At 47.1% G+C, this 22,724-nt stretch overlaps 1 protein-coding gene across 1 annotated transcript in view; it reads left to right on the forward strand.

Annotated features, from left to right (window-relative positions):
- LOC129380631 (chymotrypsinogen A-like) overlaps nt 1–22,724 on the forward strand; it is a 65,106-nt gene that overhangs the window by 40,455 nt on the left and 1,927 nt on the right. Inside the window, exons 5-7 of the mRNA XM_055062231.2 lie at nt 5,268–5,409; nt 7,126–7,237; nt 14,944–15,104. Of these exons, the coding sequence (XP_054918206.1) occupies nt 5,268–5,409; nt 7,126–7,237; nt 14,944–15,104 (415 nt within the window). The remainder of the gene's footprint in view (nt 1–5,267; nt 5,410–7,125; nt 7,238–14,943; nt 15,105–22,724) is intronic.

Here is a 22,724-nt window from a genome sequence, read left to right on the forward strand (position 1 = left end):
CTGCAGTTTCTGAATACCGTGTAAGATGGTCTACGCAGACACTTATCCAACGGTTCTTGTTAGTTAACGGGAATGGACCCAAAAGGTCAATGCCTGCTTGCTCGAACGGAGTACTGGGCGGTGCCAATGGCCGAAGGGCACCCGGGGCTGCGGTGCTCCATCGCTTGTGACGTTGGCACGCTTCACAACTAGCGACATAGCGCTTGGTTGTTTCGTCCATCTTGGGCCAGTAAAATCGCTCCTGCGTGCGGTGCAGCGTTCGTACGAAGCCGAAATGGCCGGATATCACATCGTCATGCATGGCGCGTAGAACGTCGGAGCGGAGACTCTCGCGGACAACAAGCAGAAAACGCGCTCCATGCCAGGAGTAATTAGTTTTGTAGAGCAATTTGTCACGGACAGTAAAGCGACCGCTGCCTTTAGCAGTACGGGCGGCGACAAAAAGCGGATCGAGGGTAACATCATTCCGTTGTTCTCGCTGAAAGTCGGCCGTGTCAGGGAACGTAGAAGTAACAGCAGCGAGACAGTCGTCAAAATTCTAAGCATCGCAGTCGGTAGTCGCAAGAGGAATCCCAGAGTGGCAGTCTCCGTCAGCGTGACCACGGCCACTCTTGTACGATACCACAAAGTCGTATTCCTGGAGGCGCAGCGCCCAACGTGCGAGGCGACCAGAGGGATCACGCAAACCGACCTGCCAGCATAAAGAATGGTGGTCGGTGATAATCTTCAATGGTCTACCGTAAAGATAACACCGAAACTTTTGTATGGTGAAAACGGCTGCCAGGCATTCCTGTTCCGTAACCGTATAATTGCGTTCAGATTTGTTCAGGCAACGACTGGCATATGCGACATGTTCTGCGCCACTGTGACGTTGTACAAGCACCGCTCCTATCCCGATTCCACTAGCATCAGTGTGAACTTCAGTCGGCCAAGATGAATCGAAGTGACGCAAGAGGAGTGCAGACGTTAGCATAAACTTCAGTTGAGAGAATGATGCGTCACACTCTGGTGTCCAATTGAAGGATGCCTTTTGTCGCAAAATACCTGTCAACGAGTAAACGATGTCGGCAAACCGGGGAACAAAACGACGAAAATACGAACATAGGCCAATGAATGAGCGGAGTTCTCGGGCTGACTGCGGTGGCTTGAAGGAGCTCACCGCTTCAATCTTACGAGGATCGGGTCTGACGCCATCCTTGCCGACACTTTTTTGAGTTTAGAACCAGTCCAGCTTTCTCAATGCAGTCGAGAACGAGGCTGAGGCGTTCGACATGTTCTTGAAACGTGCGGCCAAAGATTACAACATCATCGAGGTAACACATGCATATCTCCCACTTTAGACCACGTAGTACTGTGTCCATGAATCTTTCAAAGCAGGCAGGAGCATTGAAAAGGCCAAAAGGCACAGCATTAAATTCGAATAGGCCATCTGGAGTCACGAAAGCGGTCTTTTCCTTGTCGGCAGGGTCCATAGGTATTTGCCAATACCCCGATCGCAAATCAAGTGTTGAGAAGTAAGAAGCAGCGTGTAAGCAATCAATGACGTCATCGGTACGCGGTAGTGGATAGAGATCCTTCTTCATCACTGCGTTTAGATGTCTGTAATCCACGCAAAATCTCCAGGAGCCATCTTTTTTCGGACCAGGATTACTGGGGCTGCCCATGGACTAGACGACTCTTGAACGACACCTTTGTTCATCATCTCCTTGACTTGCTCTGCAATAACTTTGCGCTCGGACGATTACACTCGGTAGGGCTTCTGGCGGATGGGGTATGCTGAGCCGGTATATATTCTGTGACGAGCGTGAGACGATGGTAAATGAAGGGGTGCATCTCCCTGCGTGAAGTCGAATGCAGCCTCATGCCTGGCAAGGACATGTACCAGTGCTTGCCGTTCTGATGTACCGAGAGCCTTGCTGATCATGCCAAGCATTAGCTCTTCAGAATGGCGATTATCGCAAGGAGAGCAAGCTGTAGAGACGTCCGTAGATAGTGTCGCTATTGAGCTACATGCGGCTTTATCGAATAGAGCGATTTTCATACCTCGAGGAAGGACAACCGGCGTGGCGGAACAGTTCAGCGCCCACAATGGGGCGACTCCTTTCGTCATGCACACGACACAGCAGGGCACAAGTATATCTTTTTTAGCACAGTTTATGCGGAGAGGCCTAACTACAAGGTCAACACCATCAGCGTCAACAGCAGTTGTCGAAACAAGAACGGGCGTCAGGCACCACGATGGTACAATCACTTCATCAAGAACACTGAGTGTGTCTGTGTCCCTGTCTTCACCACCCGAGCTTTGTTCGGAATGTGCTGATATAAATACCTTGTTCAATGATATTTAGCCACAACCACAGTCCACGGAAGCGCCGCACTGTTTAAGAAAATCGATACCAAGAATAACATCGTGCGAACAACGAGAAAGAACAAGGAATTCCGACACAAACACTTTCCCAGCCAACAAAGCACTCACAGCACAAACACCAAGGGGATGAAGCCAGTCGCCGCCTACTCCGCGATAGGTAATACCGTCGTTCCAAAAAAACATAGCTTTGTGGCCAAGGCGGTTTTTGAAAGTGAGGCTCATCACAGACACAGGCGCCTAGAATCAACTAACGCCATGGTCGGTATTCCGTCAATCGAGACACTCATTTGGTTTTTGAACATCACAAGTGGCAGAGGTATTTCTTGCAAAGACCGTCCGGCGACCACACCTGCATTGGGCGCGGATGCTAGTTTCCCAGCGGCGGTGAGGAAGAACGGCGTCGAGGGGATGGAGAGCGACGGGGAAGGTTATTTGGTGGCGTCAAACTCCGCTCAGATGCTGGCGAATCGCTGCGTCTGGTCTCGTGTGAGAAGTGGTCCATTGGATGCGAATCGGTCGTCCGCAAGTCACATGAAGTACGGGTTCTCGGTGACGAGAACATTGGTGGTGCCCTACGTGATTGACGGCCGAGGTGACAATACCGAGCTATATAGCCTGTGGTACCGCAGTTGTAGCACACGGGAGGGTCGCGGTTCACAGAGTCTTCCTCGAAACGAATGGTAGGCGGCTGCGGGCGGCGAGAAAGTTCGTTGTCATGTGGATAACATGTCTCTGCTGGTGGCTGAAATCCGTTATATCGTTCATAAGTTACGTCGTGGTAGTAGGGTCGGTGCTGTTGTCGCGGCCTGGCAGAAATCACAGGGCCTCGGGGGTAAAAGCGCGGCTGCTCTCGTTGTGGCCGAGCGTCATAAATAGGGCTCTGTCGTAGAGACGGGGCTGCTGTCGGGGCGCGAGTTCATAATCCTCAGTGCCTCTTGCCGCAGGATACGGGGAGAAGGATGCCACGTTTGGCTCGAAATCTGGTGGTAGGCGGTAGCTGTGAGTGCCTGGATGTGTCACTTGCGCGTGCAGGCTGAGCTCTTCCCGAACTATTTGTCGGGTCGTTGATGCAAGATCAAGGGGATGGTTGCTGTCCACGCTTGCAACTGTCGTCAAATTGGCTAGCCTTCCAAACTTCGGCTTGATGCGCCTCGTCTTTAGTTGCTCAAAAGTGCGACAGTGCCGAATGATGTCAGCGACGGAAGCCAGGTTGTCTTTTGCGATGAGGAAATTGTATACATCCTCGGCAATTCATTATAACATGTGCCCGACTTTGTCTTCCTCGGACATTCCAGAGTCCACCATCCTACAGTTTTATTACTGCCTCAATGTAGGTCGTGCAGATTTCGCCTGGCACTTGCGCACGTTGCAGTAGCGTCTGTTCTGCCCTTTTCTTTTTCGTCGCGGAGTCGCCGAATCGCTCTTTGATTTCCGAAACAAATCTTTCCCATGTTGTGAACGTTTCCTCGTGATTGTCGAACCACAACAACGCAGTATCCGTTAGAAAGAACACGACGTTCGAAAGTTGAGAAGCGCTGTTCCACTTGTTGGCGCTTCTCCAGATGTCGACAACAGAAAGCCAGAAAATGAGAAGCAGGAGGAAACGGTAATCTTTTAGCCGAAAGTTCTTCATTTATTGCAAGAAAGGAGATAAATATTTAGGAAGACACAGACAGACAATGAACTTTTATTAATATTTAGGAAGAAAAGAAGGAATAAATTGTATGTTTTGTTTTACGCTGCGTAATTTGCAGATGTTCACATTGGTGGACTCCTATCCTGGCGCACAAGAACAGAAGTGCGCTTCAGTTCCATAGCTTTGAACGCGCTGCCACAGAAAGCTGTAGCCGAGTGTAGGTAGGTTCATGTTCCGCCTCGCTTTTAATAAAAAAAAGACGATAATGCCTGACCGACAGTGTAATCGAACCTCTGCTGTCGAGCACAGCAGTCAAACCCTCTAACGAATACATGGCTCGATTTTTTTTTGCTCGTACGTCACTGATATTTGTAAGCTGCCCGAAAGCGGCAATAGTCCACGATCAGGCGCATACTTAACGAATTACAAAGCCAGCCAGCTCTTTGAAAGGCTCGGTCAGGCACTTTCGCGTCTTTTTCGTTTGACTGCTGGCGCTCTGAGATTGCACTATCTCCGGGACCTACCCACTTTTCTCGGTATTTTTTCGCCTTGTGCGAAAAAAAATAAATTGTGCGACATTGCACCGGCGTAATCATAGCCCACGTTGTTCGTCCTCTAACATTTCCTCGCAGTAGTACAAATTGCGTCGTCTATTTGATTTACACCAAATCACACAGCTGTAGGTACGTACGAGCGGTACGATTGCATAGCACATTGCCGCTGATGACGTCGCAATCCGCCTTTCTCTCCAAATACGCTCGTCCGCTACCGACATAGAAAGCAACAATTAGCATGTCATGGGTTCGCGTCGAACGGCTGGCGTAGAAATTATACCGTCGTCCTGCTTACGTTGTCACAGACGCCTACGGTCCACCCTCCCCTCTCCCCACCCAACGCAAACACAACTACTCAATTTTCGCCAACACGGTGGTTCATTTTGTAGCGCATTGCGGAAGCGCTAACAATCCTAGCTAACCAGGTACCTGCAAAATGGTTCGCATGACATTTATTCCTGCAGGAATCTGCTATAGTTTGTTTATATTCTTTTCTAAAAACCTCTAAATATGCTAAAGTTACGTATACCTGTAACCATGTTGGCACCTGCTGTTTTCTGCTTCTTTTACTGTACGATACTCGAAACGCCTCTTGCTTATCTTCACTGCTGACCACAGTATAGAGAATAAAACTCTACTTGCGGAAAAAGCACTTAATGTATATACGCTGTTCTTGTTACAGTTGTTAACACACGCTTCTTTATTTCAGTGGCGCCTTTCCGCTAAAGGTCGTGGTGTTGTACAGTTCCAACCTGTATGACGAGGGTAAATCACTTCCAGTTGAAAAGATGATGCTGCACCGAAAATTCGTAAACAAGTTTGAGATCCGCCATGACGTCGCACTTCTTCAAGTAAGTGTGAAATTCTGAAGCAAGCTTCAGCCATCACAAAAGCGCTTTAGCCTTATGCAATTCACAAAAAGGTGCACGCAAAAAGAAGATGTACATTATTTTTGTTTTGCTATTTTAGACAAGATTTTATTAAATACTCTGAATGAAGAGAATTTATGTCCTAGAGGTGCACACTCATGAATGAAGGACGCCGCATAGGAAAGCATCACTTTAACATGGACCAGGCCGCTATTACGTAGCATGTGCCTAACTCGTCTGTGTTTTTCATACCGTCAGCCACGGAATTTATTAGCAGCAGAAGCAAAAAGAAAAGAAGAGAGAATACATTCCTGAAAAATAGAATCGGTCTCTTCCGATACCAGTCATTTTATTAAATATCAGATGATATAACTACGAACAAAATTGCCTCAATTCAGTTTTTCGGAACTAAACTGTTGCAAAGAGAAATATGAGTTTTCGATTTCGATATGCTAACAACGGTGCTTACAGCAGCCAGGTAGGTGACGTCATATGTGTAATGCCACAGAAGCTTCACCTTCAGGGGACTGCACGAATGCAAGTGCCACCTCGTGCTCTTTACAAATGCAATCTACGCAAACACATAAAAAAAAAAAACATTTTTCCCCCATATATAGACACTGTAGGTTCGGAGGGACCTTAAAAATTTGTTCGATTGGTTAGAAGTTCGTTTTCGCAGAAGTGATCCAAAGAACCTGTTAAACGCTATGGCCTGGACACAAAATAATAAATGAAGGAGCACCTATTTCAAATGAAAAAGTTATTTAACTTGCACATTAGAAAGTGTTATTTTATATACTACTTTATAATTTAAGCTATTGAGCAAATATTGTTTACCGGTGCTGCGCAAGTCTGTGCGCTGTCACAAAAGACAACAGTTCACCTTTATTGGTGGAAAGTTATTGGGTGTACTGACATCGCATAACTGTAAATGGGGTTTAACACACAGCACGACAAACTCCGAAGAAAGAAAGAGACAAAAAAAACAAACTTAAGATACCCAAGGCGTTGTCAGCTGCGCCATGTATGAAACTGGTAGAAGTAGCTCCTGGGTAGTGTACTCACCCAGTTGCCAGCCTCCGGGACCGGAAGTGCACCTAAGACCCCTAAATCGCTGTTTCCATATTGCCAGCCCTCCAGCTTTCCACGTCGTCATCGGCGCTGGCCTATCAGTTGATGTTAACACAAATACAGGGCCGCTTCAATTTTCAGCGTTCTGACAGCCAGACGGCTGCTAGATAGTTCCTGCAGCGCTCACAGATGACGTCATGGCCACATGGGTAGGAACTGACGTTATAGTTGTGACTGACGCTACATTTGACGTTACGTGAAAAAGACCGGCTTGATTTATTATTAGGCACATGCTGTTTGACGATGCAAAGACCGTTAAATCTACAGGAAACCTTATAGGCGAATGTAACTATGCTTTGGCAGTTGTAACCATGACTAAACTTTCGCTGAATTAGTCGCCACTCCATGTATGTTGGCATGCAGCAGGGAGCGATACGCAGGTTTTCATAGGCCTATATTTAGAAAATAATGCTGCTTAGTATTAAAACAACGCATTAGAGTGTATGTGACGTTACCTCCGAAATTGCTGATTATTTAAATCAGTCTGATGCATCATGTGGAGTTCGTCCGTTGAAACATTTTCTCTTTATTTGGAATTGACCAGTTACATAACGTTTCATTGAACAGCTGGCAGGGGACCTGGTATTCGGCAGACAGGTTAAACCAGTATGCCTGCCTACAGCGAAAATGGACATTGCAGGAAAGACTCTTGTAGTTGCCGGCTGGGGAGCAACAGAATGTAAGTAACAAAGTTTTCATACGGCACAATTCAAGCTATACTTGTTATAAATGAGGAAATGCATAAGCTCCGAGGCAAGATGACAAGGTGACGGCGTTTGGGCACTTGTAGAACCAAGCACAATTAGCGTGCGACAGACATACACCGTTAATGTTTCACGTACTGTCGTCAAAATAGCGGATAACTGCATGTAGACCCACTGCTAATTGTTAGGTTGACGGAACAAACGTCTTCCCAACAGATATTGCTTGCCTAGCTCAGCGGGAGGAAAGACCACAATGCAGACGTTATCGTCTCCGTAACCCGTTTTTCTGATCAAACTGAGGTTTCATGGTCGCCAGCTTCGGGCTACACCATTTTAGGAACATACAGAGCTCACACCTTTTTTTTTCTAAGTCTCAGTTGAGACAGGGTAGAAAGTGTGGCGCCCAATGCGAAGCACGTAGTTTGATTACGTTTCCAGGTAAACGCCTACGTTTCCGGGTAAAGATTACTGCTGCATAAGCTGCCGCAACGACGGTAGCTTGCGACGTAGGGAGTTACGTCAATAACCTTTCGTATATGAAAGAATCAGCCTAACAACTGATTTCAATGTTGTTGCAGCAGCGCTATGGGTGATGGGGTGCTGTCAAATTTATCATTACTACCATTACCACTGTTACTCTAAAATACTATTACTTCCATTACCCTAAAGCAATAAAGCATTGCGTACCGCCCTCAGCAGTTGTAGCGGTGGTTTTCAACAGCTTCGCTGGACTACTTTCGCAGAGCCGGGATGTCGGGTCAATTTATTTACGCACACAAGAGCTTGGTAACGTAAGTAAAATGGGCGCACGCATGCACGCGTGCACGCACGCACGCACGCACACACGCGCACACGCGCACGCACGCACAGCAAGCTTCACCATTGAACTAAAAAAATTTGCCTAAAAAGGAATTTTCTGACAATTCTTAAGGTGTGTTGTTACCGCCAGTATTTTTTCAAGATTCGTTTATTCGTTAGAAAAACGGAAGATAGAGGTAGTATATTATACAGGGGAGGGTCCCAAAATTAAAGATTGCAACGGCACCCTCGGGACGCTTGCCTAAGAAGAAGCTGTGTCTCACCGAATAAACACAGGTAATTCCAGCGCATTAACCATAGGCCTTACCATGCGTCCACTTCAGAGCGTGAGACCATTAAAAATAAATGAAGATGCTCGCTAAGGAGATAACCGAACCATCCTATAGTCCTTGACCGTCCCTGACCCGATCACCGAAAATCGATGACAATACTAGGCGATTCTGCATCGATTACTGCCATTAGCAAAATTTTCGACAAGAACGCGTAACCTTTTTTTCCCTATTCACGACGCCCAGTGATAATTATTGGTGATGCATTCGATTGGACTCCCGTTCAGAACGGGGCGGTGACAAATAGTCATACACTGCTTGATCCTTACTTGGGCATCACGTGCATCTATTTAAGTTTAACATTTTGCCTATCGCCCTTCGATCTTTTCTCTTTTCATCAGAAGCTCTAAATTTATGCTGTACAGTTAACTATGCCTGGAATGACTCCGGCACAATCATTCGCTTCCCTGCTTCTTTTCCCGCTAACACGCTGAAGGTCTCTTGCTTATTCGATCCAATTCAATTCGCTTTATTTACCATCAAAATCTTGAGGACCGCGAACGTCGTCCACGGGCCATTCTAACACGGAGTGATAGACCATAAGGTGAGGTCTTACATATTCAGTAGAGTCATCTTAGTCCCACTAAGACTACAATTGACTAACATAATGCGCATATAGAACACACATATGCAATGCTACAATTGAAAGAGTAAAAAATGAAAACGCGAATTGCGAGTGCGCATCAAACATAAATGTAATCAAATTACACACTGCAATGCACACTTCGGGGAATACTCAATAACAAAAATGCAATTTATCCATTTTTGTGCAAGAAAAGAAAAAAAAGCACAATAACGAGCGTTAGACCATGGAGATATCATTAAGACAAAAAGGTAAACTAAATCACAAAATTTGGTAAATGTACTTGGCCTTGCCTGTGGCACATCGCAGTATGTACAACAGCATGTATTTAGTGTCCTATCTGCGTTTCAACTTCGACAAGGTGTTTAGAGTGTTATTTCTGTTAATGCACATCTTATAGCGTCGAATTAGTGTTTACTCATCAATACCAGGCATGGGAAAGAGGAGGAGTAATAAACGTTTACTTTCAAAAGAGTATCCCGATGCAAGCACCGGTTATATTCTAGGTGGGAGGTCTCCGCATTCCAGGAACAATCTTGCCTTCGCTGCCTCGCTGGCCCTGCCGACGAGGCGTCGTTGTTTTGTCATGTCCTCGGAGACGACATTGGCCTCCCACGTTTCGATGAGGTCTTCGCTTTCTTGTCTTTCTTACTCTAGATGCCATGGGCACTCGAGGATCGGGTGCGCCAAGGTGTCCGGTATACCGCACATTGGACAACGGTGTCCTTGCAGCGTCGTTTAGAGTTTGTGCATCAGTATTTTGGGGGTGCAAGTGTTACTCTGCAGCCTTCTTCGTGTGGTGCTTTCTTCTTTGTTGAGTTTTCGGTGAAGTGGCGGGTACACCCCGCGTTCCCGCCTGTGATGTTCAAGAATCCCTGAGTAGGTGATGGCTACGGTCTCTGTCCCCGCTAACGCAGACTAGCCATCTCGTAGGTGGGAGGGCTTGGCCCGGCAGGCGTGACCTCGGGGCGCGGCGTGTGCCAATTCGTTCCCCTCCAGCCCCTCGTGCCCAGAAAACCACGTCTCTGATGTGTAGGGGATCGGAGTGTTTCGGCGCTTCAATATCTTTAGTGCTCCTGTCGACACGCGAACCTTAGCGTAATTAGCATGGGCAGTAAATTTAGCTTTCTTTTATAAAGGCACCGTGAATGGCTGTCGTGAGAAACATTCAGCATACAATTGACGCAGATTTTGGGTTCTATGTCACGTGACGATATCATTAAGAGCCGTAGTACGCTAAACTTGATGGCAGTATTTATTGTGGCTGAAAAGTAAGGACTAGTAAAGTGGAAGCTTGATGGTTTTAAGGAAAAAAAATCGAACCTGCAGAAATACATTGCGCGCTGACCGTTTATGTTTCCTTTCGCTTTGAATGCGAGTGCTCTTGAAAGACAGACGTTCCCTACGTACCTTGCTGGGTTAATATGTTGTCAGCTCCCTACAATGCTGAGTCGTGGCCGAATTATTATTCTTTCGACGACACCCTCGCTGCGTTATCGCAGCGGCTTTGCTTTTCGGCCGCGCCTGCCGCATTCTGACGCAAACGAAATGCAAAAACGCTTCCGTCATTTGAGAGTTTTAGAATAGGGGCCCCAATAGTTTGGGGCCCCAATAGTTTGGGGCCCCAAAGAGCTTTGCAGGTGTTAGCGATGGGGCACGCAGGAGGGAAGATATTTAGAATAGGGCTTTGCGTTTGCGGATAGCGTGTTCTGCTGACAGCGCCACTACATCGTCAAAGAAAAGCTCTTCGAAATAAATAAAGAAAATATACCATTTTATGACAGGAATAGTAATTTTGACTTGCGTGTATTCGCGTTTAATTACAATTTAGAGGTTATTCTGTCAGCAGCGAAGAATTAGTAGCGCTTAGTTTTGAGCAAGCTAACTTCACCTGCCTTCACCAGCCAAGCTTAGCCGTGTTAGGCATACGAGCCATAAAATCCACGATTGAATTCAGAATCAGGGGCGTATAATGAATCAATCTTCATAATACACGCTAGTTGAGAGAAAGCGATAAGCGCAGTCACTTCTCCTAGCTTGCGAACTTCACGCGTTACCACGAATCGAACCAAGTTTGGTGCTGGATTAGAGCCGTTGCTTCGATGGGTGCCGCTATGTTTGCTGACGCAAAGCTTTTGGAGTCACTATTTAGGCTCCCGCTAAATCGGTGAACTAGAGTTCCCAACGCAACACATAAACGCAGTGTGCGTCTCGCGCATGCGCAGTTGCTTCGACGCTATTTCGTGGGGACCCCTAAACGTTTGGGGGCCCTATTCTAAAACTGTCTATTTTGTGGGTGCGCTTTAAAGAACCCCAGGCGGTCCCAAAATCCCGAGCTCTTCAATAGAGCGCCACTCATAATCCACTTCGGTTTCGGGACGTTAAGTCTCAAAATATGACTTTTTTTTAACCGCGCCTTGACTTCTTTCCTTCCTTCCTCCTTTTTAACCTCAACGCCACGGCAGTAATGACCTCGCTAGCTAGTCGCAGCGCCACATGTGCCTGGTAGGTGAAGAGGTTAAAGCAAGCTAGCGTGTGCAAAGCAGTGAAGTTTCCGATACTTGCAGTACAGCTCTGGTATGGTAACCGACGCGCCTTACTGCTTCAATATAAACGCCGAACCACTAACTACAACGGAGCGGCATAAAACATGCGTTTCGTGAGCATTTTTCTTTTCAGGTAATTGTAATGACAAAAGTTATGTATGTCACTCTTACGGAAAGGGCATACCTGATGCTGCCAGCGGAAGTTGAAAGAAATGTTTCCCGATTCAACTAACTTGGACGTGTGGGCCCAATCCCGCCCGCTTAGTCGACGTTTCAGGATAGCAGAGCTGTCGAGGCATTAGATTCCTTTAGCGCGCCCGCTACTCCTGCACGCGGGGGAGGTTCCGGCGGATTGCCGGATGGCCTGGGGCGTAAACCTAAGTGGCCGGAGGGGTGCAGCCACCTGGTGTTGTAGAGCTCAACTAGACAAACACAGAGCTAAAATTGCAGTAACCTACTTTATTCTTCTTCGCTGCTGGTGCAAATATTCGGCAGTGGCGTAATTGTGTTCGCGATTACGCCGCTGTCGAAAATTTACGCCCAAGCTAAGAAGAATATAGTAATTGGCTGTGTGTTTAGGTGGTTGAGCTTTGCACCACCAGCTGGCGCCACCAATCTGGCCGCTCCCGTTTACGCCCCTACTCATCCGACAAACCACCCGCGCTTGCCGGAATACCGGACGCACTAAGATTCTCAATTAATCTCGAGGCAGCTCAACTTTGCGGCATGCGCAGTTACCGATAATTACAGATGTGCACGTTGGCGGTGAATGAGTTCTAAAGCGAACTTTGCGATCGAGGTCGAAAGTTTCTCAGACAAAACTATGTCTCCAGTTAGACAGTGACTGCCCCGAACAATCCGCAGCGTAGCGAATAACGAACTAAACATTGAATAGTAACATTCCCTTGAAGCAGTTTCTTGTTTTCGCGCAGCTAGCTCCCACGCTCCATAATCTTGAATCTTAGTGCATCCGGTATTCCGGCAAGCACGCGCGGTTTGCCGGATGAGCGGGGGCGTAAACGTGAGCTGCCAGATTGGTGGCGCCAGCTAGTGGAGCAAAGCTCAGCCACCAAACACAGAGCCAATTACTATATTTTTCTTACCAGGGGTGTGAATTTTCGACAGCGGCATAATCGCGAACACAATTGCGCCACTGCCGAACATTTGCACCAGCAGTGAAGCAGAATAAAGTGGGTAACTGAAATTTTAGCTCTGTGTTTGTCTGGTTGAGCTCTACTACACCAAGAGGCAGCAACCCTCTCGCCGCTTGTCCCTATTTTCGCCCTTTCCGCCCCACGTGGCAGCTGTCGAAAGCGGCAGTCATGTGCTGTTACTCACGTATATCATTACTATCTCCAATAAGATAAGCATCGGCAACAGATAATTAACTACGTATACTACAGACGATCGGCAACGGGGAACAATCTGCCTCTGAAGCACGAATATACCTACAAATGACTATCAGATCCTGTGTGCAATTGGTGATTCGGTTTAGTGGTTAGAGTGCTTGGTTCTTACGTGCCGTACCCGGGTTCGATTTTTGGTGTATAATGTGGTTCAATTCTGCGTGTAATAAACTGCGCACAACATGACTCTGGACATTTTTAATGCGTAAGCATTCTTTGGCGAGTACTCTAACAATGTCTGTCACGCGAAATGCGTAATGCCTTGTAGCTGCACAAGAATGCGTAATTTGCGATGTTACGACATTTAATCTTTATAATACTGTAGATGTAGATGATTGGCAGCTTTATAAGCGATAAATAAACAATTGAAAAACAGAAAAAAAACTGGTCAGAGAGAAAACCGTTCACGTCAGGCCGCCTTGAAAGCTTATCTGCCGCATTACGGGTGTGTGTTTGTTTGTGTGCAGAGAAGCGTGCTTTGCGGCTGCTGTGTATAACCGACCCGTAAATGTGATAATAGTTTACTCGTAAATGATTGGTGGCGTTAAAAAAAAAGAAAAAACTAGCGACGTCGCCGCCTCGAGGTCGTAACAAAAAAAGAGAAAAAAAGAGAAAATAAAAAAAAACTCACAGCCCTTTCACTCTGTGAAGAAGGATGACCAGCGAAGCTGTGTATGTGGGCCCCTTAATGGCGAACTGCACCTGCACCGCGGGTCGGCCCGGCATTGCACTGTTTTCGGGATCGGCCCACATATTGTTTCGTTTACCACGCCAAGAACGACCCGAAAATTTCCTTGAACGGTAGAGACACATACCTTCGCCGTAAAAGAACTCCGTCTCTATTCCAACCTGTGAAAGTGGACTTAGGAAGTTGTACAATCAGCGTCAAATGAAACGTGAACAGCGGAGCGCGTGGCCCAACCCCAGCATAATCGAAGGTGTAGTGCGCGCCGTCCAGTCGTCACCATGACAGACGCGCACATCCGGTTTCGCGGCACGGCGTTGGTTTCGGAGTCAAACCAACGGCCAACGCGCTCAGCACGCCAATGTCGGCCACCGTCGCGGCTGCCAGCGATACGGGGCTGCGCAAATTTGCCGATTGAGAGAATAATGTGGCGCACAAGCTGCAAACCACGTGAGCGAATCTACAATGATGACGGTGCAAATTGCTGCACACGTACCGCTGTTCGCGTCGGTGAACTGTGCGACAAGACTCGCCGTAAACTGCAAACTGTAGCTTCTGTTGTTGTTTATTTTTGTTTTCCACCTTTCGAACGTGGGATTCAGATCACAGGCGAAAATATTTCACTATTGGGGGATCGCGCGGTGCGGCCAAATCGGCAAATACGTTCCGGTCAATGGTGATCACTGGAAGGAGCGCACTATACCTTCACTTATGCTTGGGCCATGCTCTCCGCGGTTCACGTTTCGTTTGACGCTGATAGTACGTCCATTATCATTTTAAGTTTAATTCATTTCAAGTCGATACCTCTCACCGGCTACAATTCGTAAATGGAAACCTGTGGCACAAAGTTAATTATTAAGAAGTTAAGTAGTGAGTTTTAATATTTAGTTTAATGTATGTTTCGTTTTCTTGTAGTAATGTCCCCCTCTTTAAATAATAGAGCTCAAGCAGAAGAATCATCCTGCCTGCCATAGGCGACTTTTAATAATTCCTGAAGACTTAGGAAAAATACGTATATATTATGAACAGACTAAAATACAAACCGCACGAATAGAAATAAGTATTTACCTTGTTTTCGCATTTCCTTGCACATGCCTACCTCTCCTGTATAAAAGAATATACTGAATAATTTCCAAATAAACAGTAAATTTAGGTGTGAGTCAGTGCTCCTGTAGTGTCTTTCTTGCATATTTACGTTGCTACTAGCTTCTCAAAACCAACTATTGTTCGCGATTGGCTTTTAATTCACGTATACCGAAGATATTATAGGAGAATGTTTATTGTCCTGATTTTATTTTCTGCTTTCTACATAGCTGCGAACAGTAGCAAAATTCTTCGGCACGCAGAAGTTGTTGCTCGCACAAATGATGAGTGCCAAGCATTATTACGAAGAGTAAAACATCCCTTCATGCGACGCACCCTGCATCCTGGTCCCGCAATTTGTGCTTCCGGCGAGAACAAGGACATTTGTCGGGTAAGCACAGTTTACCGTTGCTTTAGGAAGTGAAGGTCATGTACAGAGTGTTTATCCAATGGATTACACTTTAGTTAGTTAGCTGCGTTGAGGGTAGGCCGCTTTATAACTGATAGTGGCTTTTCTTTGCTGCGCTTTTGTGGTTGGGCGTTTGCGGCGTATTTTGCCCTAGAAAAAAATTACCGACAATTACGTTACTTCCTAATGCGAAATTTGAGCGCAGCAAATAAGCTGTTTCACCTTTTCGATAGATTGAGGCAAAGAAATCGAGCAACACATGTATGCGCTATCACAGAATTTTTTTTTTTATTTTTCACACGTATTCCTTTAACAAAGACTCCACTAACAGTTCTTGACAGTCATGAAGGAAGCTTTGTGGTCGGAGAAATAGACTGATATATGTTCGACTTGGTACACCAATGCTTGATTCTCAAAGACGAGATCTATACAAGTGCCTCGCGAGGTTGTCACAGCCGTGGGACGCGTTACGAGCGAGAGGAACGGGATGTTCTCCCGCATAAGTGTTAGGAAATTGCTGTTTGTCTTTATGTCAACATTAAAGTCCCCCACTACTAACATCGGTGTGGATCGATGGACGGTTAATGCGAGTTGCAGGAAGTGCACGACGTCTTTCGTGAGTGCGGTAGGGGCGAAGTAGGCAGCTACTACCAGCAAGATAATTTCGCAGTGGCGAACGGCAGCGGCAATTTCGGCTCGGGCGGTGCACATATACAGATCCGCCGCCACCGATCTGGCTCTCTGATTGCCACCGCACAGGGCGAACGGCAGCGGCAATTTCGGCTCGGGCGGTGCACATATACACATCCGCCGCCACCGATCTGGCTCTCTGATTGCCACCGCACAGGGGTTGCATTGGAGGAGGAGCGAAGAAAGGAATTAAGTTCGAGCCGGCGCTTTGACAACCGGAGACTCGCAGGAAGAGGGGGGAGGGGGGCGGCGTGTACACCCAGCGGCAAACGATGGGGGCAGAAGCGCGCGCAGCAAGCGGACAACACGATAAAGGGAGGAGGGAAGAGATAGCAGCGACTGACTGATGCCGCTGACGCCGATAGTGAGTCAACCCCAGCTGCGGAGTTGGTTTCAGGGACAACGCCGCCGATGCCGACACAAACAATATGATACCCTCGCTTCCGCAGCGCTAAGAACCAGGTCTAGCCGTGGGAAGGTGGGCACGTATTCGTCGACGTGCCGGGGCCTACGTGAAATAACCGGCGCGTCGGCAACTGAAGAGCACCCTATCCGCCACACAAGAACAGGGGGGGGGGGCCCTTTCCTCCTCTTTCTGCATGGCGGCGACGGTGTTCTATGCAGTCACGTTATCTTGACTCTCTAGCGGCGTCAGCGGCATCCAGCGGTATCAGTCGGTCGCTGCTAGCGCTGGGGGGATGAAAGGGGGGCGGAGCTGGTTACGAGGCCGACGACAACGCCGACGACGACGCGAAACCCAGGAACGGACGCCAAAGAGCTGCGCTCTAAAATGCACTTACCCTCACGGGACAGGTGTCTATCCTGAAGCCGCTCTGCACACATTTCGACGGACCGCAAAAGCGGGTGATGATCCTACGGTTGCAGAGGCTTTAATCTAACCGAGTGGCGAGGGAGCGTTCTTCGTCCAACGCCAATCATTGGCCACGTGCACACATCTTGGCGCCGTCTGCCGCCAGCCAACCGAGTTACGTGCAAAACTGGGCCACTTATCGAGCTGCCTGCTACTCGCCGAATTGCGGGGGCACGTTCGTCATCCAACGCCAAACATTGGCGACGATGACATATCCTGGGGCCGTCTGTTGCCAGCCACCCGAGTTACGTGTGAAACTGGGCCACGTACCGAGCTGCTTGCTACTAGCCGAGTTGCGAGGGTGTGTTCTTTGTCCAATGCCAATCATTGGCCACGAGGACACATCTTGGCGCCGTCTGCCACCAGCCACCCGAGTTACGCCGAAACTGGGCCAGGTACCGAGCTGCCTGCTACTATACGAGTGGCGGGGGCGCGTTGGCCATACAACGCCAATCATTGGCCACGAGGACACATCTTTGCGGCGTCTGGCGCCAGCCACCCGATTTACGTGCCAAACTGGGTCACTTACCGAGATGCCTGCCAAGGCGAGGCCAGGCGCTACGTTTCCCGTAATAATGAACGCGCAAATTCGGCCTTTCGTCGAGAATATTCCTACGCCATGTGGTATTTTGTTTCGGTACAACTATTTCGCACGCTGTGGGAGAAAGACGCTGTGCATTTCCGCCCAATTCATGAAACTTTGCTTCGTATGCGGCCTGCACGGCAGATGTATCACAAGGAACTGGACAGACAGGCCTTTCCAGCACCTCATCTCTCGCTAAAATCCGGCGGATCCCCTTTAAGGCAAGAAAGTATCTGGACAATATCACTGGACTTGGGCCTCAATAGTGGTGTACTTAAAAAGCACGAATGTGGTCGCCGAATAAAGCCTCCTGGTGAATAGCGATATGAAAGCTTAATCGATGTTACAGAACACATACGGGTTCCTTGGTCACACTGTTATTCCTAAACGTCAGTGAACTTTTGAGTCAGCAGCGATATGCTTTGCGTTCTTTTTTATAGGCTACCTGACTTGGCAAGTTTTTGATAATCTCTTCACTATTACTGATGACTCGATTTGTGTTAATTGTTCGCGGTGTTTCATGAGTTAGTTATTCGTAGTACCGAATGAGTAGAAGTGGCACTTGTTGTTGTTATGTGCTGTCGGGTAGCTGTCGACTCCTGGCGACACCACGAGTTAGAGCACTCTACGGGCCATTTATTTTTCTGGCTGGGGCCTATCCGAGCTTCCAAGTGCCATGCGCTGGCCCACCCAAACCCTGCCCGGTGGTTTCAAACCTAGCTCGTAAGCGACCTGGCCGGGCGTGATTCGGCGTGTTAGTCCTTGAGCACAAACGAGACATGGTCTAGTTTTGGGTTATTGTGAAGGTACCAGCTGCACACAGAGCATTGATCTAGAGAGTCTTGACTATGTCAGGATTTTCAATGGCGCTGTTGTGGACAAATGAACAGATCCAACAAAAAGACAAGTTGTATCTTCGGTTTATTTTGGTCGTGAATTAATGCGTGCCACGAACTTCCACACTATATTTTTTAAGTAGTAGCACAGTAACATATAGCAAAAGCATAAGCGACCACTCATACACACACCACTATAACCAGTTATTCTGAATACTCCACTTCAAAGAATCATAGCAACGTACAATGCTATGACTCGAGCCAGTAATCTTGGCGGGAAATTTATAGCTTTGTAAAATATATTTAGGTAACACGTAGCAGTAACGCTTTTGTGCAGTCACATCCATTTCACGTGCAACAACCCTTTCTTATTGCTTCATTCGGCTTCATTCTAATGGCGTCTGCATTTCTATCAGCAAATTAGGTGCTGTGTTTCGTAATATGAGAGAACTTGGACTTCGTCTGTTTTTGTTGCAATATGTAGGGTGTTAAGCACAATGCAGTTACGGCACAGTCTCTCCGAAAACGCAGCGTTGAGCCGGACGTCGTGAGGCCACCAACGCGAATGGCGGCCACACAATCACGTGCTCACGCTTTTATTGTTAGTTTTTTGCCGCGTGTACCAATTTGTCACGTTGCTGTCATCGCCACAATTGGAGCGATGACCTTATTTATAAAAAATAAAACGTGAAAAAATAGGGAGTTACAGCTGAACGGGTTGGTGGACCAGCGGGCTCAGTGGGTGAGCGGAGAAGCCACTGCGCATGCGCGGTTAGGAGGCGGTTGTCCCCTCTCCCCAGTGGAGGACATGCAGGAGACGTTGTGTTTTTGCGAAACAAACAAGGCGACCCCCGCTGGCGCGCGCAGCAGTGGCGTGTCATCGGCGCCATCTTCTAAAGCGGCGCTGTCAATATGAAATCATATAATTACAAAAAGCATGTACATTGTTTAATCCTTGCAGCCTAATAAAAGCAGGCTTGGCATGTATTCTTTTCACACTAACTCCAACCTTGTTCCAGAGCTGGCGAAAAATAAAGCGACTACTGGACCGACAGTAACTTCGACTTTGTTCGACAGGTGGGGCAGCAAAGCGCTCCGCTTGACCGAACGAGGGATCGCTGAGCTAAAACTCCTCCTTTCGTACTGTGCTTGCTGCCCTCTCCGCACGCCCGCTCGTAGAGCTGGGAAGTAAACCCGCTCAGCTGTAGCTCTCTAATGAGGCACAACAAAGAACCTGCGCGCGCGCACGTACGCATGCGCACAAGCTCACAACCCACGCAGACAGTCCAGGAAGAAAAGCTGTTGGAATACTACGAAATATTCAAGTAGCTTAGAAACATAACGGCTCCATATTGGGAGCCTGAACCGAACTGGCGATTACGTTACGGTTACATAAGCCGCAGTTGCCGGGAAGCACGAAAGGCAGTCAGGGTCTTTGAGTGCTATCGCGTTGCACTCTTAAAGGCGAAGCTGAAGCGTTCTTCGAATTTTTTCTCAGGATTTGAGAATGACCAGCCCACAAAAAAATGTTATTAAAACAACAAACACCGACAGCGCATATCTTTTATGTTATCTCTTCTGAGACTGAAACATTAAAAGTGCGAAAGAATAAAAGAAACATGAAAATGATGTGATCTTTCTTTTGGCGGGGCCATGCACTACCTCCGGCATCGGCCCACGCAAGAGGCAGCTTTTCTGCCTGAAAACTTGCCTTCGTGCATGGCGTTCACCGTCAACCTTTCCTAGTAAACATTACGATTACATAAGCTGCAGTTGCCCGGAAGCGTGATAAGCAGTCAGGGATCTTTGGAAAACATTGCGTTCTAATTTTAAAGGCGAATAAGGAATTTTATCCACGACACCGGTACACCAGATTGGTTCCAGACGGGTTACAGCAAGTTCACATGGTAGGCTTAAGTGTGCTCCAAATTTTTTTATTGTGGTTCAGGTTCAGTTCAGGCTGAGGTGCGTTTAGAAATGTCGGTTTCGGTTCAGTTCCTGCCAAAGTTCCGTTTAAATTATGGTTTTCGGTTCGTGTTCAGTTTGACATCCCTCTAATTATGCTATGAGCCACGGTAGATTATTCTAGTAGCTTGAACAAAGAATGTATAAATCAAACGGAAAGCAGTAGCAAGTTGCATTATGACCTAGCACGTGTACCTGTATTGGTGCACGATTATTAAAAAGAATATTTGCCACAACGTCATGACTATGAAGTGTGCCAAGGACGCGATAGGTGCATTGTAAAAGAGTTACGATGTACGATTGGTCATCTGAATGAAAATTCGAAAAGCACTATTGCCCTAACAGATTCCTTGAAGCGCAAGGACCTTAAGGCCTGTGCTGTACAAGGACTACTATCCCAGCAGTATCCTCTAGAGATAGGATGCGCTACGATACTATTGGGCTATTAACATCATTCAAGAAACCACATCATTAACTACATCATTCAAGAAACCTTGGACAGCTTTGGTGGTAAAAAGGGGTTCTTTACCAAGAAACATACCGGAATGGAGAGGGAGACAATATCGGTATGCTAGAGGAAAATGTTTCCTTCTTTATCTTTCGGCTGCCCGACACTCCATGAGAACGTGGAGGACGGTGAGCCTTTCACCACATCTACCACAGGTAGGAGGTTCATTGCCAGTAAGCAGAAAATTGTGAGTACCATATGTGTGTCCTATTCTGAGTCTACAGAATAGGACATGATACCGTCTTGTTTTTGTAACGGGGGGCCAGAAACCTATCCTTGGTTCAATCAAGTGCAGCTTATAATTTGTTTCCTTGTCCCACATGCGTTGCCAGTAGCTTCGCAGTTTCGTTCGCAAGAAAGGCTTGACGTCTGTGGCAGGAATAGCGGCGGTGGAATTACGAGCTTCAGGTGTAATTGATGTGGCCATTTGGTCGGCTAGCACATTGCCTTCGATGCATCTATGACCAAGGACCCAGCATATTGTCACATGTCTACGACACGAATAAATATTGCGCACGAGAGAGTAAAGCTCAATGAAAATATTATTCTTGTGTTTTCTTAAAGACATTATTGCTTTTACAACGCTTAACGAGTCCGTGAATATTATTGCTTTCTCTAGTTTTATATTTCTTTATGTGTTTTACCGCAGACAGTACTGCGTAGGCCTCTGCAGTAAGGATGCTTGTATGGGGGTTCAGTACACCTGCTTCAGAGAAAGAGGGTCCAACAGCCGCGTAAGACACACCAACATGCGGTTTTGACGCATCGGTGTAATATTCCGGACAACAGTATTTCAATTGGAGTTCATGGAAATGCATTCGTATTTCGAGCTCTGGTGCGTATTTTGTAATTCTTACAAAAGATATATCACATTCTATCACCTGCCAATCCCAAGGCGGTAGCTGTTTCGCTGGAGGCATTAAGTAGTGTTCGAAGAGTGGAACATCCATTTCGACGCTAAGCTCCTTCACACGGAGTGAGAAAGGCTGTCTCACAGAGGGTCGATTACGGGAAAGTGCAGTACATTTCGAATCGTTAATAGTTTCACAACATGGATGTTCAGGATTAGAGTTCACTTGAAGGAAATATGTGAAGCTGATGTAAGATCTCTGCAGATTGAGTGACCACTCATTCGATTTTACATATAAGCTTTCAGTGGGGCTAGTTCTGAATGCGCCTGTGGCCAGACGGGTACCCAGGTGGTGGACGGGATCCAGCCTCTTTAGTGCACTCGGGGCGGCAGAGTTGCATACCATGGCGCCATAGTCTAACCGTGATTGAATTAGGTTCTTATAAATATTTATTATACACTTCCTGTCGCTACCCCATGTTGTGTGTGATAGTATTTTGAGTAAGTTCATTGTTTTTAGACATTTGCCTTTGAGATATTTTATGTCTGGGATAAAAGTAAGCTTAGAGTCAACTATTTTACCTAGAAATTTGTGTTCTTTGTTGACAGGTATTCCTTGTCCACACAGTTCCATGCACGGGTTTGGAACCAGGCACAGAACACCACGAGCTTTTGAGGGGGGGGGGGGGGGGGCTTTATTTTAAACCCATTTTCGTCTGCCCACTTATATATCTTGTTCAATCGCTGCTGTACATGTCTTTCGCACACTGCAAGGTTACAGGATTTAAAACCTATTTGTATGTCATCAACGTGGACGGAATAAAATATAGCTGGTGGTCATGAAGCGCGGAGTATATTCATTTTAACTATGAAGAGTGTGCAGCTGAGCGCACCTCCCTGGGGTACACCTGTTTCCAGTATAAATGGACGTGAGAATACATTCCCGACTTTCGCGCAGAAGGTACGATTCGACAGATAACTTTGTATCAGGTTCAGCATATTGCCACGGATACCCATTCCCGAGAAGTCTCGCAAGATCCCGTATCTCCACGTTGTATCGTACGCCTTCTCCATGTCGAGGAATATCGATAACAAAAACTATTGTGTACAAACGCGTCACGAATATTCCCCTCAATGCGCACGAGATGGTCGTTTGTGGACCGACTCTCTGCGAAGCCACACTGATAGGGATCAAGTACTTTGTTCATTTCAAGGATATGTATGAGTCGCCGGTTAATCATTTTTTTCAAACAGCTTACAAAGGCAACTCGTGAGAGCTATGAGGTGATAGCTTGCCGC

The sequence above is a fragment of the Dermacentor andersoni genome, chromosome 10 (genome assembly GCF_023375885.2).
Source record: "Dermacentor andersoni chromosome 10, qqDerAnde1_hic_scaffold, whole genome shotgun sequence".
Lineage (NCBI taxonomy): Eukaryota > Metazoa > Arthropoda > Arachnida > Ixodida > Ixodidae > Dermacentor > Dermacentor andersoni.